Genomic DNA, 19,275 nt, shown 5'->3' with positions numbered 1-19,275 from the left:
CCTAAGCGGGAGAAGGTGGCCGTGGGCTGTAACACTGTTCCTACGGCTTGATCCACGGGGCTGGCTGTGCTGTCCCGTACACAAACCACACTGCTGTTAAATACAGTTACTGCCACCACTCTAGAGCCCAAGGAGCCACCTCACTGCCCAGCCTGGCCTAGGGTCTCACTAAGGACACAAAGAAAAGAGTATTCCCCCTGGACTAATTAACAGAGGGATACGGACTGAGGAAGGATGTGTAGTCACAGGAAGTATATTAGCTAGTTTCTTTATGCCTTTTAAACTAGAAGCAACTGTAAGCCTTCACCGTTTAAGTTGTTAGGCAGCTGGCTGTTGTCTTAGTGTCCAAGTGCATGGGACTATTGTCGACATAGTTGGTTAATCAACAGCAAAATCCCTCCCCTCGGTGCTAGTGCTGTGACAATGGCAGTGGTGGTGCTCACACCTTTGAGTCCAGTCCTGATCCAAAGCTCCTGCTTGTCACGACGGGCCTGGGGCTCGTGGAAAGGATACTTGAATTGGTCAGGACCCTCCTCCGGGAGCAGGGATGTAGTTTCTGATCCCAGGTCTAGCAAATACGTAAATATTTGAACAGCGGTGTGTCTAGATATAACCAATACACACAAACTTGTGTGAAAATCCAAAGCTATTTGTGCTCAGGGCATCCCAGACAGTACTGTACCCAAAAAGATGAGGTACAAGAAGAGGTGAGGACAAACCTCCTTGACCCAGTGGTGGGAATCGTATCATCTGATGAGCCATCACAGACAGTGCCACATGCCTGCAGCAAGGGAAGCTGAATGAGGCTTCCCCAGACTCCTGGATGCGGACAGCGGACAGCAGACAGCAATTATCTCCCCCTTACCGGCCCAAAAAGAGGAATTTAATCTGTTTTACTGGGTTTCCCAGCTTCCTTATAGACACTAAAAGAAACAGACTCAGGACGAATGGGACCAACTTGAAGTTTTTAAAATACTTGTGGTTAAGTGCACTTTGCTTTCAGCTTTTCCCTGTTTCCCAATCTCTCCTCATGCCAGTGTCATAGTGCTTTTCTTTCTCTGGTGGTCGCTCTTTTAATCCAGTTCCTAAATTTATAACCTGCTTTTTCTCTATATTTCTTTTCCTTCCTCAACCCGTTCTTTTTTTTTTTTTTTCCTCCCATCACCCTGTTTGCACCACCACCACGACCAAAGCAAGCAGCAAGTCAGTCCAGCCCTGCACTACCTCACATCTCTCATGGTTCTGAAGAGGCGCAGCTATAAGATGAAGTGGCAAGATAACAGTCCCTGTAACAAGGGACTATGTTCACTTTTTCCAGGGTTGTCCAAGCGTTCACCCAGGGTTTCAGAGGGAAAGGTCAGAGAAGGAGGTGCAGAGGAAACAGCTCTTCCCAAAACCAGTATCTCTACGCAGAGCTACTCCCAGAGCCCATCCCCGAGCCTCCGAGGGATGCAGGTGACTGAATCCCCTTGGGTTAAACATCAACCTCCCTTCGAGGCTCCCGTCTGCAGATCTACAGTCCTTACACTTGCTGCACGCTAGAGGGAGCTTTAGGGTTTCCCTCAGTGCTTTACTGCTCTACGTGCTCCAGAGCTGAGGTCCAGCAGGCCGCAGAGCTGCTCGCTCAGCCGTGCACCGCGGGAATGCTGCCTGCACACGACCACCAGGAACGGCTGCAATCATTTACCAGTTCCTCCTGCCACCTCTACCGGAAGCTCCACGGGTAAGCCTAACAGTTTATTAGGTAACGGGCTGGTCTACAACGCCGTGAGAGTCTGGCCTGAACCCCATTGGCAAGGGGGGACCGGCTGTATGGCACTCAGACTCAGTCACCAGGGACATGACTGTTTTACTCCAGGTCTGGTCCAACAAATCGGTCCAGTACAGACAACAGGCAGTAACTACATAGGTGAGATAGACGGCACAGCTGGATCTAAAAATCCTTCAAGCACAGTGTTTCAGGCCTGGACCATGTTTGCTGTTCAAGGTTTCCCCAGGCTTCCAAACAGCAACACGGTGCTCAGCCCAGTCAACATACTTATGATCAGAACTAATAATTCTCTCCTAATCCAAGCAGCCACCAAAAAGCACTTTGTTGCCTAATGCTTCTTTGGATTTTTCTCCCGCTCAGATTTATACATGCCTACTGCTCTGATTTATAAACCTGAGCTGCTTAACTCACGTGAATTGTCAGAAGTGAGATTCTGGCTCTCTGCCTGAAGAAAAGAGGGGAAGGCAGCATCCTCCCCATACAGAGACTTCACAGCAGGGACTCTGTATGAACATGGAGCTATAGAATAGTACATCCACACAAGTCTTTTCAACAACAGCTATCTGAAGACTTTATTTGATGAGGAGTAGTAGTTAAGAGTTTTTTTTTAGTAGCCTTCTTTTTCTAAACCTTCCTTTCTTCTCATGTAAGATATTCCCTTTGGCCTCATCATCTGGTATTCTTCATCCTGCTTGCCTTGACTTGGGCTTATGGTGGAAATGGATTTTGGCTCAGAGGTATATCATGTTCTTCTACCAGCTCTTCCATCTCTTTCTGAGCTCCTCTGCAGGAACAGGGGATGTGAAAATACCTTGTTTTCCACCTCCAGAATCGCAATCTGGATGCTCCTTGCTAAACCCTTCCTCCTCCTCCCTTTCTTCAGCTTGCCTCCTATTGCCTCTTGTACAGTCACAAAACACAGTACTGGCATTTCCTCCCCCCCCCCCCCCAACTAATCACTCATGCCATAGGCATGGCATAATGGTCAGTCTAGCTCTAAGGCATATTGTTCCAAGTAAGTAAGCCACATGGCACGTTGCACTGGAGTGACAAGATTTCCATTTGTGTTCACAACACCTGGATCACGCCAGCTCTTCTGCAGCAGAAATCCAGCACAAGCTGTTCTTTTGTTAATAAAAGCGATGCCCTGAGAAGACCACATTTGTATTGTTCTTTACATAGTGACGGCCCTTGCTTCCCCTGCTGCTTCTGCCCCTCCAGAGGAAAAGGACACAGCACATTTCATCACCTTTGCCTTTAACAGAAATAGGTGTTGTCCAGCATACCCTCCATACAGGCCTCTGTTGTGGGGAAGAGGACTTTACCTTGCAGCCCATTTTAACAGGCTAAGAGCCATCAGCCAGGTTACTGCTCCACAGCCTTCCTCTTTAAACCAGGCATAATTAGCACAGTGTCAGCTATCAGGCATCCCTGAAAACAAGATGGAAAGGTAAAGCAACTCCCCAGAATTGACTGCCCCTCTCCTCCACATGCCCCATCACACCAGAGATCAACATGGGCGCCAAGATATCAATAAGGGCCACCGGGAAGGGCACTGCTGCCCAGCACTTCAGTGTGCAGGAACAGGGACAGCAAGCAGGCAAGGGCTTTTGAGTAGAATCCTGGCCATTGGCACCCTGCTGCAGGGCTTCTCACTCAAGCTGTCTGCCTTGGGATGGTGAACCCCTGGAAGAGGAAGAGGCCCTCCCAAAACAGCTGGGAAAGCAGCCACTTTGCCTAGGAAGAGTGGGAGCTGCAGGAACAGCTCAGAGCATTGCCTCCCCCTCCTGCAGGCAGGCTCTGTAGGGAAACTCAGAGGTGCTGCTCAGGCTCCACAGCTCTGGGTTAAGCAAAGAGCCCGTTATCAAAAAGGTGATATATGTGTGCACGTTCAGGTGAGCTGCAGCCCCATGTGGCCCAGGACCACAGTGATGGCCGCTCCTGTCACCCTGCTGAAGTCCAGATAAGACACAGTGACAGGAAACATGGAAGCTCCGTCTGAAATATTGCCACGTGGAGATGCCAGCAAAGCAGGAATTTCACCCTGTACGTGACCCTGGTTCTTAGAGAACATCCTTTAAGAGCTCCAACACAAGAAATAAATGAGAACAAAGCTATCTAAATTATATCCCCTCTATTTTATGTATACATATATATTTATATATATATTAAGTACAAAGAGGAGCATTGGGGATGGCACCTCTTCCCAAAGGGGCATGTGCTGCCCCTGCTCCACCAGAAGCCCCATGATTCTTGCTGAGGACAGCAGCCAGGCAGAGGAAGGAGCATTTTGCAAGAATGCCCATGGGTCAGTGTTTCCCATGGGCATGCATCTATCAGCCCATGGCATCAGCCACATTGAACAAGCCTATAGCACCAGTGTCCTCACCTCAACCATTTCAAGAAGGTAGAAGAGCCCAGGTTGGTGAGATACAGCCTAAGATATAGCACTGCCTTCCCCACTCTCAACCATCTGTTCAGATCCCAAATCAGACAGCACAAATTAGTCTGGAAGTGAAACAAATGCTGCCTGTGAACCACAGACACATGCCCAGCCCTTTGGTCTAAGGCAGGGTGGCTCAAAGCCATTATAATTAACTGATAGCCACAGGCTCCAGGTGCTCACTGCCCCAAAGGAAAAAGCATCTGATTCACTCCCCCTATTGCACAAACACCCTTCAGGAGCTGGTTCACTTAATTACAGGGAACTTGGTGCATTAGGAGTGCAGATCCAGTATTCAAGAGAGGTGCCATAGGCTTAGCCCAGGAAAGGCTCAGGGCTAATAATGTGTTGGAGGTACATTGGAATGGAAATGTCAGCATCATGTTAATACACACACATTACATGCAAGCCAGACAGGGTCCAGTCTCCCTGGACCCATTCCCACCAGGGCTTTGAAAGCAAAAATTGCATCCCTGGCAATTTCAGGAAGGAGAGCACCGAAAGCAGAGCAGCACTGAGATAGCTTTGTTACTGTGAGTTAGCAATATCCACTCAACAGGACTTCATGTCCCTGCAGCACACAAAGCATCATTAGTCAAGGGCTCACAGAAAATTGTCATCTGGTAAGTGAATGGTGCCTACTTTGTCACAGCAGCAAGCCTAGCGAACCGAGAGCAAGGACAACTGCAGTCTGAAGCCAGCTTCAGCACCAGCCTCCGGCATCACCCTCTGCAGCTTCTACCTTCATGTTCCCCTACTGACTTAGGTAGGGGCTTGTCTCCTCCTGGGTGTCACATCCAGCACATGAGACTATCACAGCCTCCTGGCACCACAGTAATAATGGGAATCATTAGTGTTAGACAGGTTTCAACCACTACAGGTAGTAGTAGCATTACTAATACATGCAGCTGAAATTGATGGGGCTAAGCTAAAGGGCTTTCTCTTTGAAGCACAAGGGAGTCTTCAGAACGTTGCTTACAAAGAGGTATTTGAATTTCTTTCTCTTTTTCATCTTTATTAACCCACTCTGCTGCTGGCAGGCAATGCAGTCTTGGTTTTAAAGGAGAGGCTGCTGTCAGGAGAGGGCTTGCCAGCAGGGAATTCAGTGTGATACCAAGGGATGAAAGCAGTTATCCGTTCACAAAGGCTGAGGATCTGTCCCCTCCCTCCTCTCCCCATTCTGTCCACCAAATAAGATTTTTAAACTACAAAGTGTTAATGAAATGTGGAAGTTGTGAAAGAAAAGCAACCTTTTTAGAGCTCTCTGAAGATATGAAAACAAAGCTGAGACACAGTTTAGCAGATTAATAGCCTGCTATTTTTGCTGTTAATTACCTCATGAATAACCACTTCATTACAAATCTGGCTCAGGAAACATAGGGTGAGTTTTACTAAACTCTGCCTCCCTGCTTAGTCTCTAGGCTAAAGCAATTGTAACCACAGGCATTTTCCATAACTATTCCCTACCCAGGGCTTCAGTCTCATATTACTTAAGAGTTACAGTCTCCCTGGGCTTTCCACCTCAGAAAAGCAGACAAAGGATGCGTTACCTCCACTTTTAAAGATGGAGAAACCTACAGAAAGCAGCCAGCAACAGCAGATAGAGAATGAGATCATTTGAGTTGCAGTTCTGGACAGTTATGTTCCTGATTGAAATTACCAATCCATCATTAAGTTACAAGCTTCACACATTCAGCCTCACTATTTCTGTTCTTCCTTGAGGACAGTTTCTCCCCAGCACTCCTCCTGCCCTCAAGCAGCATGCAGGGCTGTCTGTGTCACATTGCTCAGAGGCCCAAACCCACACTGGCTTTTCGATGAAGACGAAGTTGAACTGCAAAGCAGCTGGGCGTAAAGAAGGAATAGATCAAAGCAGAACCAAGCAGCATGAGCATCCTCCTTAGGCTCGATACTCCTAGAGACAACAAAAAAATGAAAATGCAAAACCAGACAACTTTTGCAGATTTCAGGCAGATTCCCCAAAGCCTTTCAGAAGCAGCTAACAGACTGCTACCGTAAGGGTTAATAAGACTAAAGTAGGCACAGACCTACCACTAAAACATCACACTGAACTCTAGTTACTCCATTGAGCAGGACTAGAAATTTGATATGAATCAACTCCCAGGCTGAAGAACAGACAGTGTTTTTACAGCATTACTAAAAAGGAAGATTTTAGCAGCTAACCTAACCCTCTCCTTCCCAGGCTCTTACTTCACTTCCCTTCATCCTGACTTCCTTTACATAGTTTATAAGCAAGCCATCAGCATTTTACTTCGAACCTGCTTTTGTTAAACTTCTTTTTCCCCAGCATTGAAAAAGAGCTAAATACTGCATAAGAATGTCAGAGCTTTTTCCTGAGTGCTGACATATTTCACCCATGTCCTGCAGAACCTTGAAGTTCTCAAGTAGCTGCTACATGTGACATTCCCCATCAGTTTGCTCACAGCTCAGCTTGGGCAGTTAGTCCTAGCCCCATCAGGCTGAATAAGCCAGTTCACATTTGCCAAGCCATGCTCTTCGTTGTCCAGCTTTAGCCTGGATGGGAAAAGGAAACAGCCATAGTTACTCTTTCTTTGGCACTCTAAACAATCATCTTATTTTGCAAATTATTTCAGGACCAACAGAAATTATTTACAGAGAAACTGTGCTAAGGAGAGTCTGAAAACTTATGTCATTGCTTTTTTTCTTGCCTAACTCTAATCCCAAGCTGGTTTACTGCACAGAGCACACACTGCTGCTGTGTGGAAGCCCTTCGGGAGCTCAGTTTGAATGCCAAGCCCTTAATATTTGAATTCTTACCACAAACATCAAGTAGAAGCAACTGGAAAATTAATTCTCATATTGTAAGCTTATTTTTACATAAAAATAGCAAGCTGTTTCTCTGAAATACAATCCCATGCTGCTCTAGAGCCCTAAGAGGGCAACTTGCACCTCAGCAGTCACTTCTCACATGCATTATGCCTTCTGAAGTCCAGCTCAGGTCCTAGCTATATAGTTTCTGGGAGGCAACATTCCTCTGTTTTTGCAGGAGAAACCATACTCAAGCTAGATACGAGACAAACCAACACAAGTTTCGCTGTAATTGTACAAAACTCAGTGACAATTCTGTTATTCCTTTTACTCTTTCCCTCTGTGAGATGCAACAAATTGAAGGCAAGCCTGGCTATGCGAGGCTAGCCAGCAAAGCTTTCCTGCTCAGCACCAGCATCTTTAGTTACATCAGTCACATGCATAAAGGCGTGGGGATTTTTTGTGGTCCCCTGCCCCCCAGCATGGCTCAATTTCTCTTCAAGACAGGATGAGATCATGCTGGTTTCTCCATTCACCTCTCTAGAGAGCAGAGGACTTAGCCCTGTTTGTGCAGCTCCACAGGAAAGCATGCAGCAGGAGCATTTCCCTCTCAGCTTATGAGGATTTGGTGGCAGGCAGCTAATACATCCCATAAAAGACAGCTAGACAGATTTATTCTTCTCGATGTTCCAGTAATCAGCTGAAACAGGAAGAAAGGCCAGCAGTTAGAGCCAGACATTCTTCCTGTAGAGCTGTTTTGTTACTCCCCTCCCCCTACCAAGTTAAGTATCCACATATTATCTGTGGCAATACATTGTGAAAGTGCATCCTGGGTTTTGTACTGGGTTATGACTGGCCATCCATGACAGATCAGATGTTTTATGCTGGAAGCATTTTCATTTCATCCTGTATTCTTACCTGATGAAGAGGCTCAATGCTCATTCATCCTCCAGCTTATGCAGTAGTCATCTATTTACACCAGGGCTAAGTCTGCCAAACAGAGCAGGACCACAGACCACATCAGCCAGCTTCCTCTCACTGTCAATGTGCCTTTAAGAGGGCAGCTATTAGCAAAGATTTACCTTTCCCATCCACATCCCTCTGCTGCCACAGGAGCGATACAACATGCCTACAAACAGAGAATCATCTGTGGTAAAACAAAGGGATTTACTGCTTATCTTTTGAAGGGTTTTGCACTCAAGAGAGTCCTATAAGAAGCTGAGGACATGCAAATGTGCATGCAACTTAGATACAGCAAGCAGGAAGAAACACCCCAAAAGCATATCAAGATGTCCTCACACAGCAGTTTTAGCAGTAACTTGGGCATAGCAACTAAGGCTTACTCTTCAGATACTGAACCTATGGATAATTCACCCTCAGCAGAATACCTTTTCTGCTGAAGTCAATAAGCACCAGGCAGTAAAAATACCACAGAATAATCAAGCCCCCAAACACACACACACACACACACACACACGCAGAGCTTCAAATCCACCCTTCTTTCGCCTTGTTTAAAGGGAAGTCTCAGACAAGTACTTCACAGGGCTCTGGACCCAAATACCCATCAGCACACCCATGATCCACAACACTGACAGTTCATAATGCAGTTTTATTTTTCCTTTGTACAAAAACAAATATAAAATTTAAATCCAATAGAAAGTGTATACTAGCAATGACAAGTTTACATTACAATAAGACAGGACAATGCGATGTGTACTGAACACCACATTAGTTTTAAAATTCTCAGTGATACATGCACTATATAAAAATTGCTAGAACTTTTAATCTATTTCTACCAAGAATATCCAGGTACCAAGACACTCAAGAACCAAAAGTAATCTTGATAGGCGGTATCTACAAAATTAGACCTTTTCCACTCACAAGAAGAAACCAACATTAATAGAAACATTTATCATTCTTTGTTAAAATCCTCTCACAAAAGCCATACATAAAATTCTTAGTAGATACAGAAAAAGCTCAAAAGTTTGTTAGCATAGGTAACCATTCAGTAGTTTAGAGAATCTTTTAGACATTTTGAAGAGATACTGTAGTTTTCAATCTGTATTTTTCCCCACAAAGCCACAACTACATCGACTCCTGTTTCAAAACCTAGTCAGTGGTTAAAACTAGCTCTTGAGTGAAGTCAAAGAGTAGTGTACAAAATATTTAACAGAACACCGGTGTGTCACATGAATGTTTACTTCTTGAAGAAAGTCTTCTCCACATTCAAGGTTTATTTATTTGTCCCATAAACAAGATTGTACCTGAGGGATGAAATGAAAACAAGGATTACCATAGTCTATAGACACAGTTAAACTTTTCCATGAAAGCATAAAGCCCACAGAGCACAGCTAAGCCATCTCGTCAGTCTTGTCTAGCCTCCCTCAAGTCTGTGAGCCCAGGGAAGCATATGTTTGGATAAGTGACCAGCTTGTATTTCTAGAGACACAGCTCTGTTGATGCTCTGTGGAGCCTTGGGATGAGGATTGCTGCCAGGATGCCAGGAGCCTGCTCTTCCCCTGGTGCTGGCAGCTGCATCTTGTTCCCTACTAACTTGCACATATATCATCCAAATATGAAGTAGGTGGGTTATTCAAACTAACTGGACAACTCTGAGTTGTATTCTAAATAATCTAATATTAAAGGCATAAAAATATACTTGTAGGACTTTTTCTTTTTAAACCGATAGTAATTAAATGGCATCAGACTTCTTTTGTCTCTGTTGCATGCTGATATTCAACTTCTAAGCAAAAAAGTACACAGAAATGCTGCTTACCTGTAGGATTATGCCGGATGAAAAATACAAACGGCCTGTCTACTATGAACCACGGAGGGGATGACCTGGCTATTAAAATTGCAGCTTGAAAGGAAGATAATGTTTAAAGTTAGACAAAGCAAGTACTGTAACACATAATATACTCTATAAAATTGAAGTTTCCTAGTGCATACTATACGCTTGTACAGGTAAAGATAAATGCCTAAAACCTACCAACGTGGACATTTAAACCACCACAGGTCACAGGTTATTCTTACAGGAACCATTCTAAAAAGACATCACAGGACTCACAGAAAGCTGGAAGTCTTGGGTTGCCACCCAAAGGATGTAGTAGCTTGGTCCTCTTCAACATCTGGATTACCAGAACATTACACTGGTGGCCAAAGCATTAGCTATTAGGAGACACTTCTCTAGAAGTAAGCCTGTTTGTATTTCTTAGAGGATACCAGTGGTCTGAACAATACTGGCAAATTGGGATTTTCCTGAGAAATTACATAAAATACATCAACTGATCTGATGACAAAGCACATTCCTGCAGTGATCTCAAAGTGGGCTGTCTTTGCTTAGTGGTATAGCCTTATACAGTTTTCCTCGAGTCTGACAGCTAACAATACAGATGCTTACTTGTTGCTGCAGAAGCTTTGGTTCCATCTTCACTAACTTCAATTTTTGTCTTTTGCAGAACATTAGATACATGAAGACCTTCTGTTCCTGAAAATCCCAAGGAGAACAGCACCTTCAGTGAAACCAGCTGCAAGAGTCCTGAAGTAACTTCTAGCTAGCAGCTAGGCTGGCATAGCTCAGAATAATAAAAGCTGCTACAATCCTGCTGAAATCCCAAAATTGCAATAAAGAACACTACTGGTAATATCTTTGGATACAGTCACTAAGTAATTACAAATAATAAGGAATAACCTAACCCATTTACTAGGTTTTAGATCATGGTTTAAGTTAGAAGTGTTCACTTGCATTTTTAGTTTTAATTAAGCAAGTGACTGAAAAAATATGCTATCTGAATTTAAGTTACACTCCCATTTAGCTCTGTGTCAGGACAAGAAAAAAAGCACTTAGACATCTTGCTTTCAGTGAAACATAGGATTTTGTTTTCAAATTACACCAGCACAAAGCAGGCTTTTCTGTTAGATCTCTCTATAGAAGCTAAATTGGGAATTTAATGGGAGCAGAGAACATAAATAAAATGACATTTTAAGAGCCACAAGTTCAAAAATGTCTACACCTCATTTACAGCTCTAGGTTGGTCCAGTCCCTTAAACCAGGAGTGTAGTCCCTAGGCTTTCCTACAGCTCAAGTCATTGAACTTCAAGGAAAAGCTAAATATTGCAGCTGAAATATTTGTTACAGTCCAAGGTATGGTATTCTTAGAAGTCCTGCCACAGACTTTAGACAGTGCTTGAGACCCTCAGGTTGTAATACCAAATCTTAAGAAGCTGACCAAGATGATTTACTGTTGTAAATCATTGCAGGATTTACAGGGGAAGAGAGCCATTGCAGCATTCAGTAGGACCAAGCAGCCATGCTTGGCTGGCTACAAAACAGAACTTGCTCGAATGTCCCGATAACATTTATCCAAACCAGACAACTGCATTATTATAAGAGACCCTTATTCAGTGCCAGAAACTATAAATAAGGACCACCATGGATTAAAAAAAAAAAAAGCAAGAAACCCACCCACCACCACCCCAAAAAAACCCCTATCAACCCAAACTTACTTGTTATTTTTGCAAAGTTTGCCTTCGACTGGTCAAACATATCTGTAATACCAAGTGCTTTCAGAGGGTCCTTTAAGTCTGTTTCTGCTACTGCTGTAAATCTAGTTGGCACAAGCAAAAAAGAATGCATCAGTATTATGTAGGAAAGTTGTCTTAAAAACTGTTTCTCCTGTACTAGAAGAGATATGTATATATGACCCTCAAAACACTTCATGAAGAAGAAATGGATCATGTTAGTACTTACTTAGGTAAAATAACCTGCACTCTTTTTGCTACCATGGTTGTCATCCAGCTTCCTATTGTTTTGGTGCTGATGTGGGGAATGATAGCAGAAAGTGGCGTTGTACTTTCAGTAGGCAAGGCAATCAACATGCTTATCATTTCACCGTGATATGGCAGTTCAATGATGTTGTACCACAGCTCATTCGGAGTACTTGTAGTGCCTGAAAAATTAAGGCGAGCTAATAAGCCATAATCCTTCCAGTCTTAAATCTCTATTTTACCTTTAGACACCTACTGCTGTATGAGTCTTTTGGAAAGTTTTGCCCACATCTTAAAACTGACTAAAATGTAACTGACTGCCTGCTTTCCTGCTAGACAGCCCTTCGAAAGGGGTCATGGGCTCTGTACAGATGCTAGTTTGACAAAAACAAAAACAGGACGACACCATGAAGCAAATACTCACTTGAGTTTGATAGGCATACTGTTTCCCAGACAAACCTTCTCAGCCCAAAGTGTCAATTCATGTTAGAAATAAGCAGGTCTGTGAATCAGTTGGATTTTAGCTGTACCAAAACCAACTGAGCACTGAGAAACAAAAAACAAACAAAACCAGCAGACTATGTTCCAAACTAAAGAACTTATAGACAAGCTCTTTTTCCTCCAAGAGTTATTGGAGGAGCTCCTGTTTGAAGCAGTCTGTTGCATTTACTTCATATTTTTGCTTAATAAGGATCTCTTTTGGAAGCAGCTTTAAGTCCTTCAAGGTAGTGGAGAGCAGCCACTTTTACGTAGTGCAGGAGGCCAATTAGATGAGAAGGAGTGAGGTAGCAATGCCTCCGAGTTACAGCAAGTGCCAGTAAGACTGTCTTTGAGCAGACCTCTTCTTCAAAGTTCCCTTTGGTTACAGTGAAATTTCTGGCACGTGACTGGGAAGCAAAAGTTTCTTTTTATAGGAGTTTCAAGTGATAACTTGTCAGTTTAACTACACACAGGTTTCTGGGAAAGTTTTTGGATAGCAATAAGATCTTATTATCTTTCCCATTTCTTCATCTAAGTCTGCACTTGTCAGCCCAAGCTGAAAATTGACATCTTCATTAGAAATTTAATCTTGTTGCCAGGGCCATGTAACCTGCCTTGACTGAGCTCACATTGCTAGAAAACTGACAATACTGCATTTATTTTGCAGGAATTGTGTCAAGCTTGGCAGTCTGATTATTTCCTGAGAGCCTGATAGTGGCTCTCAGACTGGGGCCTACAGATCAAAACATTGGCTATCTAAGTCATCTACAGGACAGCGACAAAAGGTAAACTGTCTAACAGTGAGGTACCACTTTTCTTGTCCGCTATGTACTACTATCATGACTATTGAGGCATACCAAAACAGTCAACTGATAGAATTTAAGATGCTTAAGAAATTTATACTTTTAAAGATCCCTTTGCAAGCATAGAGAAGACAGAAGCCCTGCGTTCAGATATCCAGAGATACTGCCAAGTTAGGACTCATTTTTGATTGGGTATTTATCTTGTACCTTTCTAGCTTAAATAGATTTTCTAGCTTAACATAAACCAACATAAGGGATTTTTTCCATCAGCATCAGAATCAAAAGCCTTTAAAATAGCCTTGCTAAAGCACATCTTTAGTCATGAACTTCTTTCAAACCCCAGAGATAAGTCGAATATACTTCTCTGCCTCACCCAACTCACACTTTCAGCAGTTATCTGAAAGCATTACATCACACCTGTTCTAAATACATGGATCTGGGACAAAGTCACAGCTGTTTAACACAAATACTAATATTAGTTGAGCACTACTGACAATAAAACTAGACATTTATAGCCACAGTGGGTTTTGGTTTTTTGATTTTTAGTAAACTCTATTCTCAGGCCTATTTCTCAGATTGTATTTAACATACATGGAAGCAAGTTCAGGCAGCACTGCTCTCGGAAGGGCAAACCAGAAGTTTTTAATCAGAGCTTCAATCTCACTTTGACTGATAAAATCCCGATAGGGCTGCAACACTGAAGCTCTGATGTACACTGCCAGTCACAAAGCTGCCTATGTCAGCTCTGAGAGTCTCTGATGAAAGTCTGGCTGAACCTGCTGAACTTCTTTTCACTTGTGACTCGATTTGAATTTGAGGAGCAGCTTCACACCTTGAAATATAGCCAACATACTAGCCCTGTGCTCCTCTGGGTCCCACAGGACTGGGGACTGTATGCAAGTCCCATTTCTTTATCAGACAGTAAAATATAGATTGATTCTATGCAAAACACATTGATTCTATTCTTTCATACACAGCCCATCACCAGATAAACCTCAGGGTTCTGGTTTTGTTGGCATTCTCAGCTCTTCCAAAAATAAAGCTTTCTCCTTACTGCAAAGCTTAAGTAACATGCAAAGTTCTCAGTTTGGGTACTTCAGGTTTTCCTTTCTAAAGGAAACAGGATAAGGCAAGCACTTTGACAGAGTATTGAACCTTAAGCAACTGTTAAATACCTTGCACAGCAAGCTCATCCATACCTCAGCTGCATGAGATACTTCTGTAATCCAAAGCCTCCTACATAAACTAGATTAAGCAATACTATTAAACACCACATATACAGCAAACTCTAGTTTCAGTTTCAAGGAAAAAAAGCAAATTTTATGAACAGTGGTAGTTACTGAGCTCACCACAGCGGAAGATAGATAGTTGGGACAGCATAGGAACTTGGTAGGTCTTCCCATCAGCTCCATAAAATGGACGTTTCTTTGTATTTTCAGGTCGAAATCGTGATTTCCATAAGCCTTTGAAATATACAGCATTTACTAGAACCAGTCTGGTCAAACTGCCATCAATATCATCTGGAGCTACAACCTGATCGATCATACCTGTAAAGAAATGAATGAAGCCTGAGTATTTGCTGTCATAACACTGGCCAACTGTTCATTAAGAACCTGAAGCACATACTACTTTAGGCCTCTTGATCTGCGAGTGTGCCAACTCTTCATGGGGAAATACACCCAAGGGTCATAAAGCCAACAGTATTCTTTGTCATAAAGTAAACCTTTGGGATAATTAGCCAACATATCTTGCTAATTGATAGACTGACATTATGACTAACAGAGCCTTACCCTTTCAAGCATGTGAACAGATCTAAGACTATGTTACAATGGTAACAGTTCTAGCTGAAGCACTTTCCCATTCACATACTCCTAGCAACATTGCTACACAAAACTGGTTGACATGGTTAAGAAAGAATTTGACAGCCGTATTTCACAAACATCCAACATTAACATTCTTCACATCCAGGAGGCACTGGTTTTAACCAAGATATACAAAGCACATAGTTTGCCTAGATTATTAATAAGTTGCAATACATGATTTTTTAGCACATGTAACCTTAACAGCTAGCTGCCAAGAGGCATGAACCATGAAGAGTTTTGTCAAGGCAGGGTTAAAGACCCTCCACTAAACATGATTCCCAAGAACATGGTCATACCTTGCAAGAGTTTAGGGCAGTAAGAACAAAAGATGAACTGTCTACAGCTTTCCAACAGTCTGATTTACTGAGTCAAATGGAAAGCATCTTTTATGTTTGAGAATGCATAGCTCCAAGATAATTGAGCTTGGATTTATCAATAGTCATATAATGGCAGAGAACAGTAGAAGCTCCCTGATCCCACAGGCAAATGAGCATACACACAGACTTATACACATCCCTTAAGTCCACCAGACAGGTACATCTGCTGGGGCTGTAAGACTGCAGATTCTTGGCCCATGAGCTCTAGAACATCACACTAATACCAGCATAAAGACTGTTTTCAGCTGCAAGGCAGAGCTTTTTCTACCTCCCCTCTCTTTCCCAGTATTTCCATCCAAATCTGATAGGCCTCAGACACCATCCTGCCATGCACAAAAAAGCACTCACCAATACTCACCCCTTGTTTCATTTTTCACCCATTGGTTGATGGAATCACATGCTGCACTTGGGTCCTCAAAGTCCACACTGTTGACACTGCACTGAAACACCTCTTTGTTCCTTGTAACAAAAGGCACTTCCATTTTAAAGCCATTCTTTGCAAAAACTGCATTAGCAATTGTAACAATGTCTTTATTCTTTTTTGAGACTATGAGCCTGTTTATCTTCTTTAACGCTTTACCAACTCCTAGTTGGAAAGAACAGCAAGTTTAATTTAGAATAAGATGATGAACAAACAATTACTGCATATGCAACTATTAATGACACAAAAAGTAATGGACCACACAAGGAGACCAAGGCAGGCATTCTAAGAGGCCTTCCAAATACCCATTTCTGATCTCTCATCTGAAAGGCTACTGTTTCCCAGCAAAAAACATGACCTTCACTGTGATGCCTGCTGCCCCTCTAGCTAGCTGTCTGCTCAAAATGCTACAGAAAGTGCTGGGAATAGTATTGAGGTTCAAGTCTTAGTGTGGAGCTCCTAACCACACTCCTCCACAAAGCAGACTATTCCAAAGCGTATCTCTTAAGTCCAGGTTACCTGTCAGTTCTGTGACAGTGAGAAAGTCAAGAGCTCACCTGCCACCAGCCTGCAGGTGTCCCTGAACCTCAGAGTGCAAAGCAAAAGTTGTTTTCTCACCATCTTTCCTTCCCATTTATTAGAGAATAAAGGAAGCTGTGAAGATTTCTATGGCAATGTTCAAGTCCTTGTTTCCTTGAAGACTAGGTGCTGGCCTAAATCAACTACAAGCAGGAGTCAACCCCTTAATAGGAGCTTGCTTTTAAAGAAAAAGGAAAGCAGTAGGTTCTAGTGCTTACAGTCAAGATGCTTAGGAGCTGAAAGCAGCTTGTATCATCAAGTGTTTGCTAGCTCCTTCACTGTACATAAGAGAATGCATATGGCAGCACAGAAGAACTGCTGTGATCACCATACCCAGTCCTCCCTGTTATGAATCAGTGCTTGTCTACACAGGGAAGCTATTGCTAGGCAAGCAACTTTGTGTTCAGCCATAATATTGAACAGGATTCTTGGGTGGCTGTTTTCACAGCAGTTATTAATGGGCTCCCTCTGCTTCCCAAAACAGTTTAGGGGGAAATATTTCCAGACTGCTTCCTTATGTAGACAAACTTGATATTAGGGATATGAAGGGAATAAATTAGTTCAGAGTTATTCTAGTAGCTGCATGTAAAAAAAAGCCTCAGATGGCTTTGCTGTTTCATGTATTATGAATGCTTAAGCAGTACCATTTGTATGAATTTCTACATGTTCACTCTCCAATATTATGGGTAAATTCTTTCGGAGAACATACCATAACAGAGGTTCTCAAACTGTATTCTGTGGACCACAGGTGGTCCACGGAGGACTTTCTGGTGGTCTGGGGAGAGCTGGTTGGTCTCATGATGCTGGCTCTCCTCTTTGCTTCCAGCTGCTAGATCGCATTAAAAGACAGCTAAAGATAAATTAAATACTTTCCAACTATTAACTTTCCAAAGAAGCAGTTGCTGTAGTTGCCAAAAGACTGCAAGGCAATCATGAAAAAGAGCAAAGGAGATTTGTGCAGAGATAGGTAGCAATCCCAGTAACAAATTCATGTAATAAGGTACTGGCTACCTTCTAAGGAGTTTGAGAACCTCTGTGTCTCACAGCTAGGACTGGGAAGCCTGCAGGCCAAATTAAACTACTTAATATAATGCTTCAGAATTTTTGCAAGGTTTTTATTTAGAGCATTAAGATGTTCCCGAAGTTGATTATCCCATGAAGAGATTTCAATCTACAGTATTTAGATCTTAAGCTGAGAAATCATTTTGCTGTATTTTAAAACCAGAACCAAAACAGCAAAGCAAATGAAGACAGGACAACATGTTATATGACAATACTGCTTAAGACTTAAATGTGCACTTACCTTTGGAGGGTTTCCTATTCCTTGAAGTAAGGCAGTATGCTGGCACTAAGATGTTAAGTCTTGCTGGCAAACACTCACAAAATACTCAGCATGCAAAGTAAAGCAGCAAGAGCCTTCAGCCTACACCCTCTCAAGGGGCAGACATTGGCAGATGAATATAAACACAAATGCATGCAGTACCAGGCACAGAGACAAGCAGAAACAGCTGTTGCAAGAAGAGGGCACTACAAGGACTACAGATTCAGGGAGACTGACAGCAGAAACACAAATGAACAAAACTGAAGAGCATCAGAGTGAAACTATCAATTGAATGGTTAGAGTTTGCCTTGCTTTCCATGTGGTGATGAGAAGTATTCTCTTCCCCCATTATTTATGAGTGGCACATTAAAGGCTGTTTAGTACAGCCTGCAATGGGGTACTGAAGCCTTCCTGCATACTGCTGGCACTGGACTGCCATTCACACTGTTCTGGAAAATCAATTTAGAAAGTATGAAGGCAGTTCTAGCCAAGGCCCTGGAGTCATTAATAAAGCTGCTTATAAGCCAGTTCAAGCATAAGTACATGTCCATACTCAAATTACCAATTAACTTCAAGCATGTCCAGTTTGTGCTTTGGTAAACAGAGTTAACTGGTGCATGATGCTATCTACCACACTTCGAAAGCCACCTCAAAAGAGCATGAGGACTCTGACAAACCACAGCCAAAATCACCTTAGGAATCACTGACCATTTACGCTGTATCTCATCATAGTTGTCAGCTGCTTCTTTGTCTTGCCATCAGCACCCAGCTGTAACACCCCCAGGACTGATGCAATCCCATGAGGAGAAACAACAACATTGTCCTGAGGCTTAGCTTTCACTATCTGGTTGAAGACCTGGATTCCAACATCAGAGCTAAGTTCCTCCAGAGGATAAAAACTGAACTGGGAACATACAGATGTTAAAGTCCCAAGAGCAAAGAGAAGTGGGAAGTGCCAGTTCATGATTTCTGGATGGAGATACCTGAAAGAGAACAAAAGGGGAAAGTTAAATCAGCTTTCACAAGTACAACATTTTCATTTTCAGCTTAAATTCTTATTCACCTGAAGAGCAAGCAAGTCTTGCACATGCTCTGGGAATCACCCCTGTGTTTTACTGCTAGCAGTATTTTAGGTCTAGGGGTTTTCAGAAGCAGGAGATAACCATAAAATAGCCAGGTATCAGTGAGTGACCATATAACAGGACAAAAGCTGCCAAGCTGGGATACTACCTTCCACCACACACAAGTTCCATTGGTTTTGTCTTTCGGTTAAATGGAGTCTTAGCATTCTATTTAAGCTGCCCTTCAGGATAAATTAGTGCTAGACAGGCTTATGGTCCTTATCCACAAATGTGATGCACAGTACATTTTACAGATCATTTTCTACAGCGAAGAGAAGCATGTATACATATGCAAAGAGACCTTCTGTTTGGGAATTTACACCTGCCTAGAATAACAAGAGTTGGCTACTTAACTAGCGTTTTCCATGATCGGAATATAGAGGAAAACTTTTAAGGATATCAAAACGCAAGGTTAAGTTTGGATGTTAGCCTGTGCTTTTCCATTACAAAAATTCAGCAGCTAATGAGTACAGAAGGAATTTCACATTTGAAATGGGCCAGCCTTCATCTGCAGATTAGCACCTAACAGAATGCAGTTTC

General features: G+C 42.8%; 1 protein-coding gene across 3 annotated transcripts; it reads right to left on the bottom strand.

Moving 5' to 3' along the window:
- Positions 1-8,593: 8,593 nt before the first annotated feature.
- Positions 8,594-18,624, bottom strand: SERPINE2 (serpin family E member 2). Of its 3 annotated transcripts, none has more exons than XM_061453022.1 (9): positions 18,323-18,624; positions 17,003-17,122; positions 15,652-15,879; positions 14,404-14,601; positions 11,755-11,953; positions 11,511-11,611; positions 10,405-10,491; positions 9,781-9,864; positions 8,594-9,268 (listed from the first exon to the last, which is right to left on the bottom strand). In XM_061453022.1, the coding sequence occupies exons 1-9, from the start codon at positions 18,576-18,578 to the stop codon at positions 9,231-9,233; spliced, it is 1,311 nt and encodes a 436-aa protein (XP_061309006.1). In that variant the 5' UTR covers positions 18,579-18,624; the 3' UTR covers positions 8,594-9,230. The 3 variants fall into 3 exon arrangements, with proteins under 3 accessions (XP_061309006.1, XP_061309007.1, XP_061309008.1); XM_061453023.1 differs by having other exon boundaries at positions 17,003-17,119; XM_061453024.1 differs by lacking the exon at positions 17,003-17,122.
- Positions 18,625-19,275: the final 651 nt, after the last annotated feature.

Source organism: Pezoporus flaviventris, unplaced genomic scaffold, assembly GCF_033815535.1.
Source record: "Pezoporus flaviventris isolate CSIRO_AGI_PZ_B2104156 unplaced genomic scaffold, CSIRO_AGI_Pfla_v1 ptg000013l, whole genome shotgun sequence".
In the NCBI taxonomy this organism is placed as follows: Eukaryota; Metazoa; Chordata; class Aves; order Psittaciformes; family Psittacidae; genus Pezoporus; species Pezoporus flaviventris.
This window is presented reverse-complemented; position numbering and strand designations above follow the sequence as displayed.

What these genes read in the sequence shown, in the direction of transcription:
- SERPINE2 (XM_061453022.1), bottom strand. Translation starts at nt 18,578, where the DNA reads ATGAACTGGCACTTCCCACTTCTCTTTGCTCTTGGGACTTTAACATCT. An exon ending in GTTTGAGAACCTCTGTTATG is followed by an intron (nt 15,880 to 17,002) that starts GTATGTTCTCCG and finishes CTTTCCAACTAG; the next exon opens with GAGTTGGTAAAGCGTTAAAG. An exon ending in ACTATCTATCTTCCGCTGTG is followed by an intron (nt 11,954 to 14,403) that starts GTGAGCTCAGTA and finishes TTAATTTTTCAG; the next exon opens with GCACTACAAGTACTCCGAAT.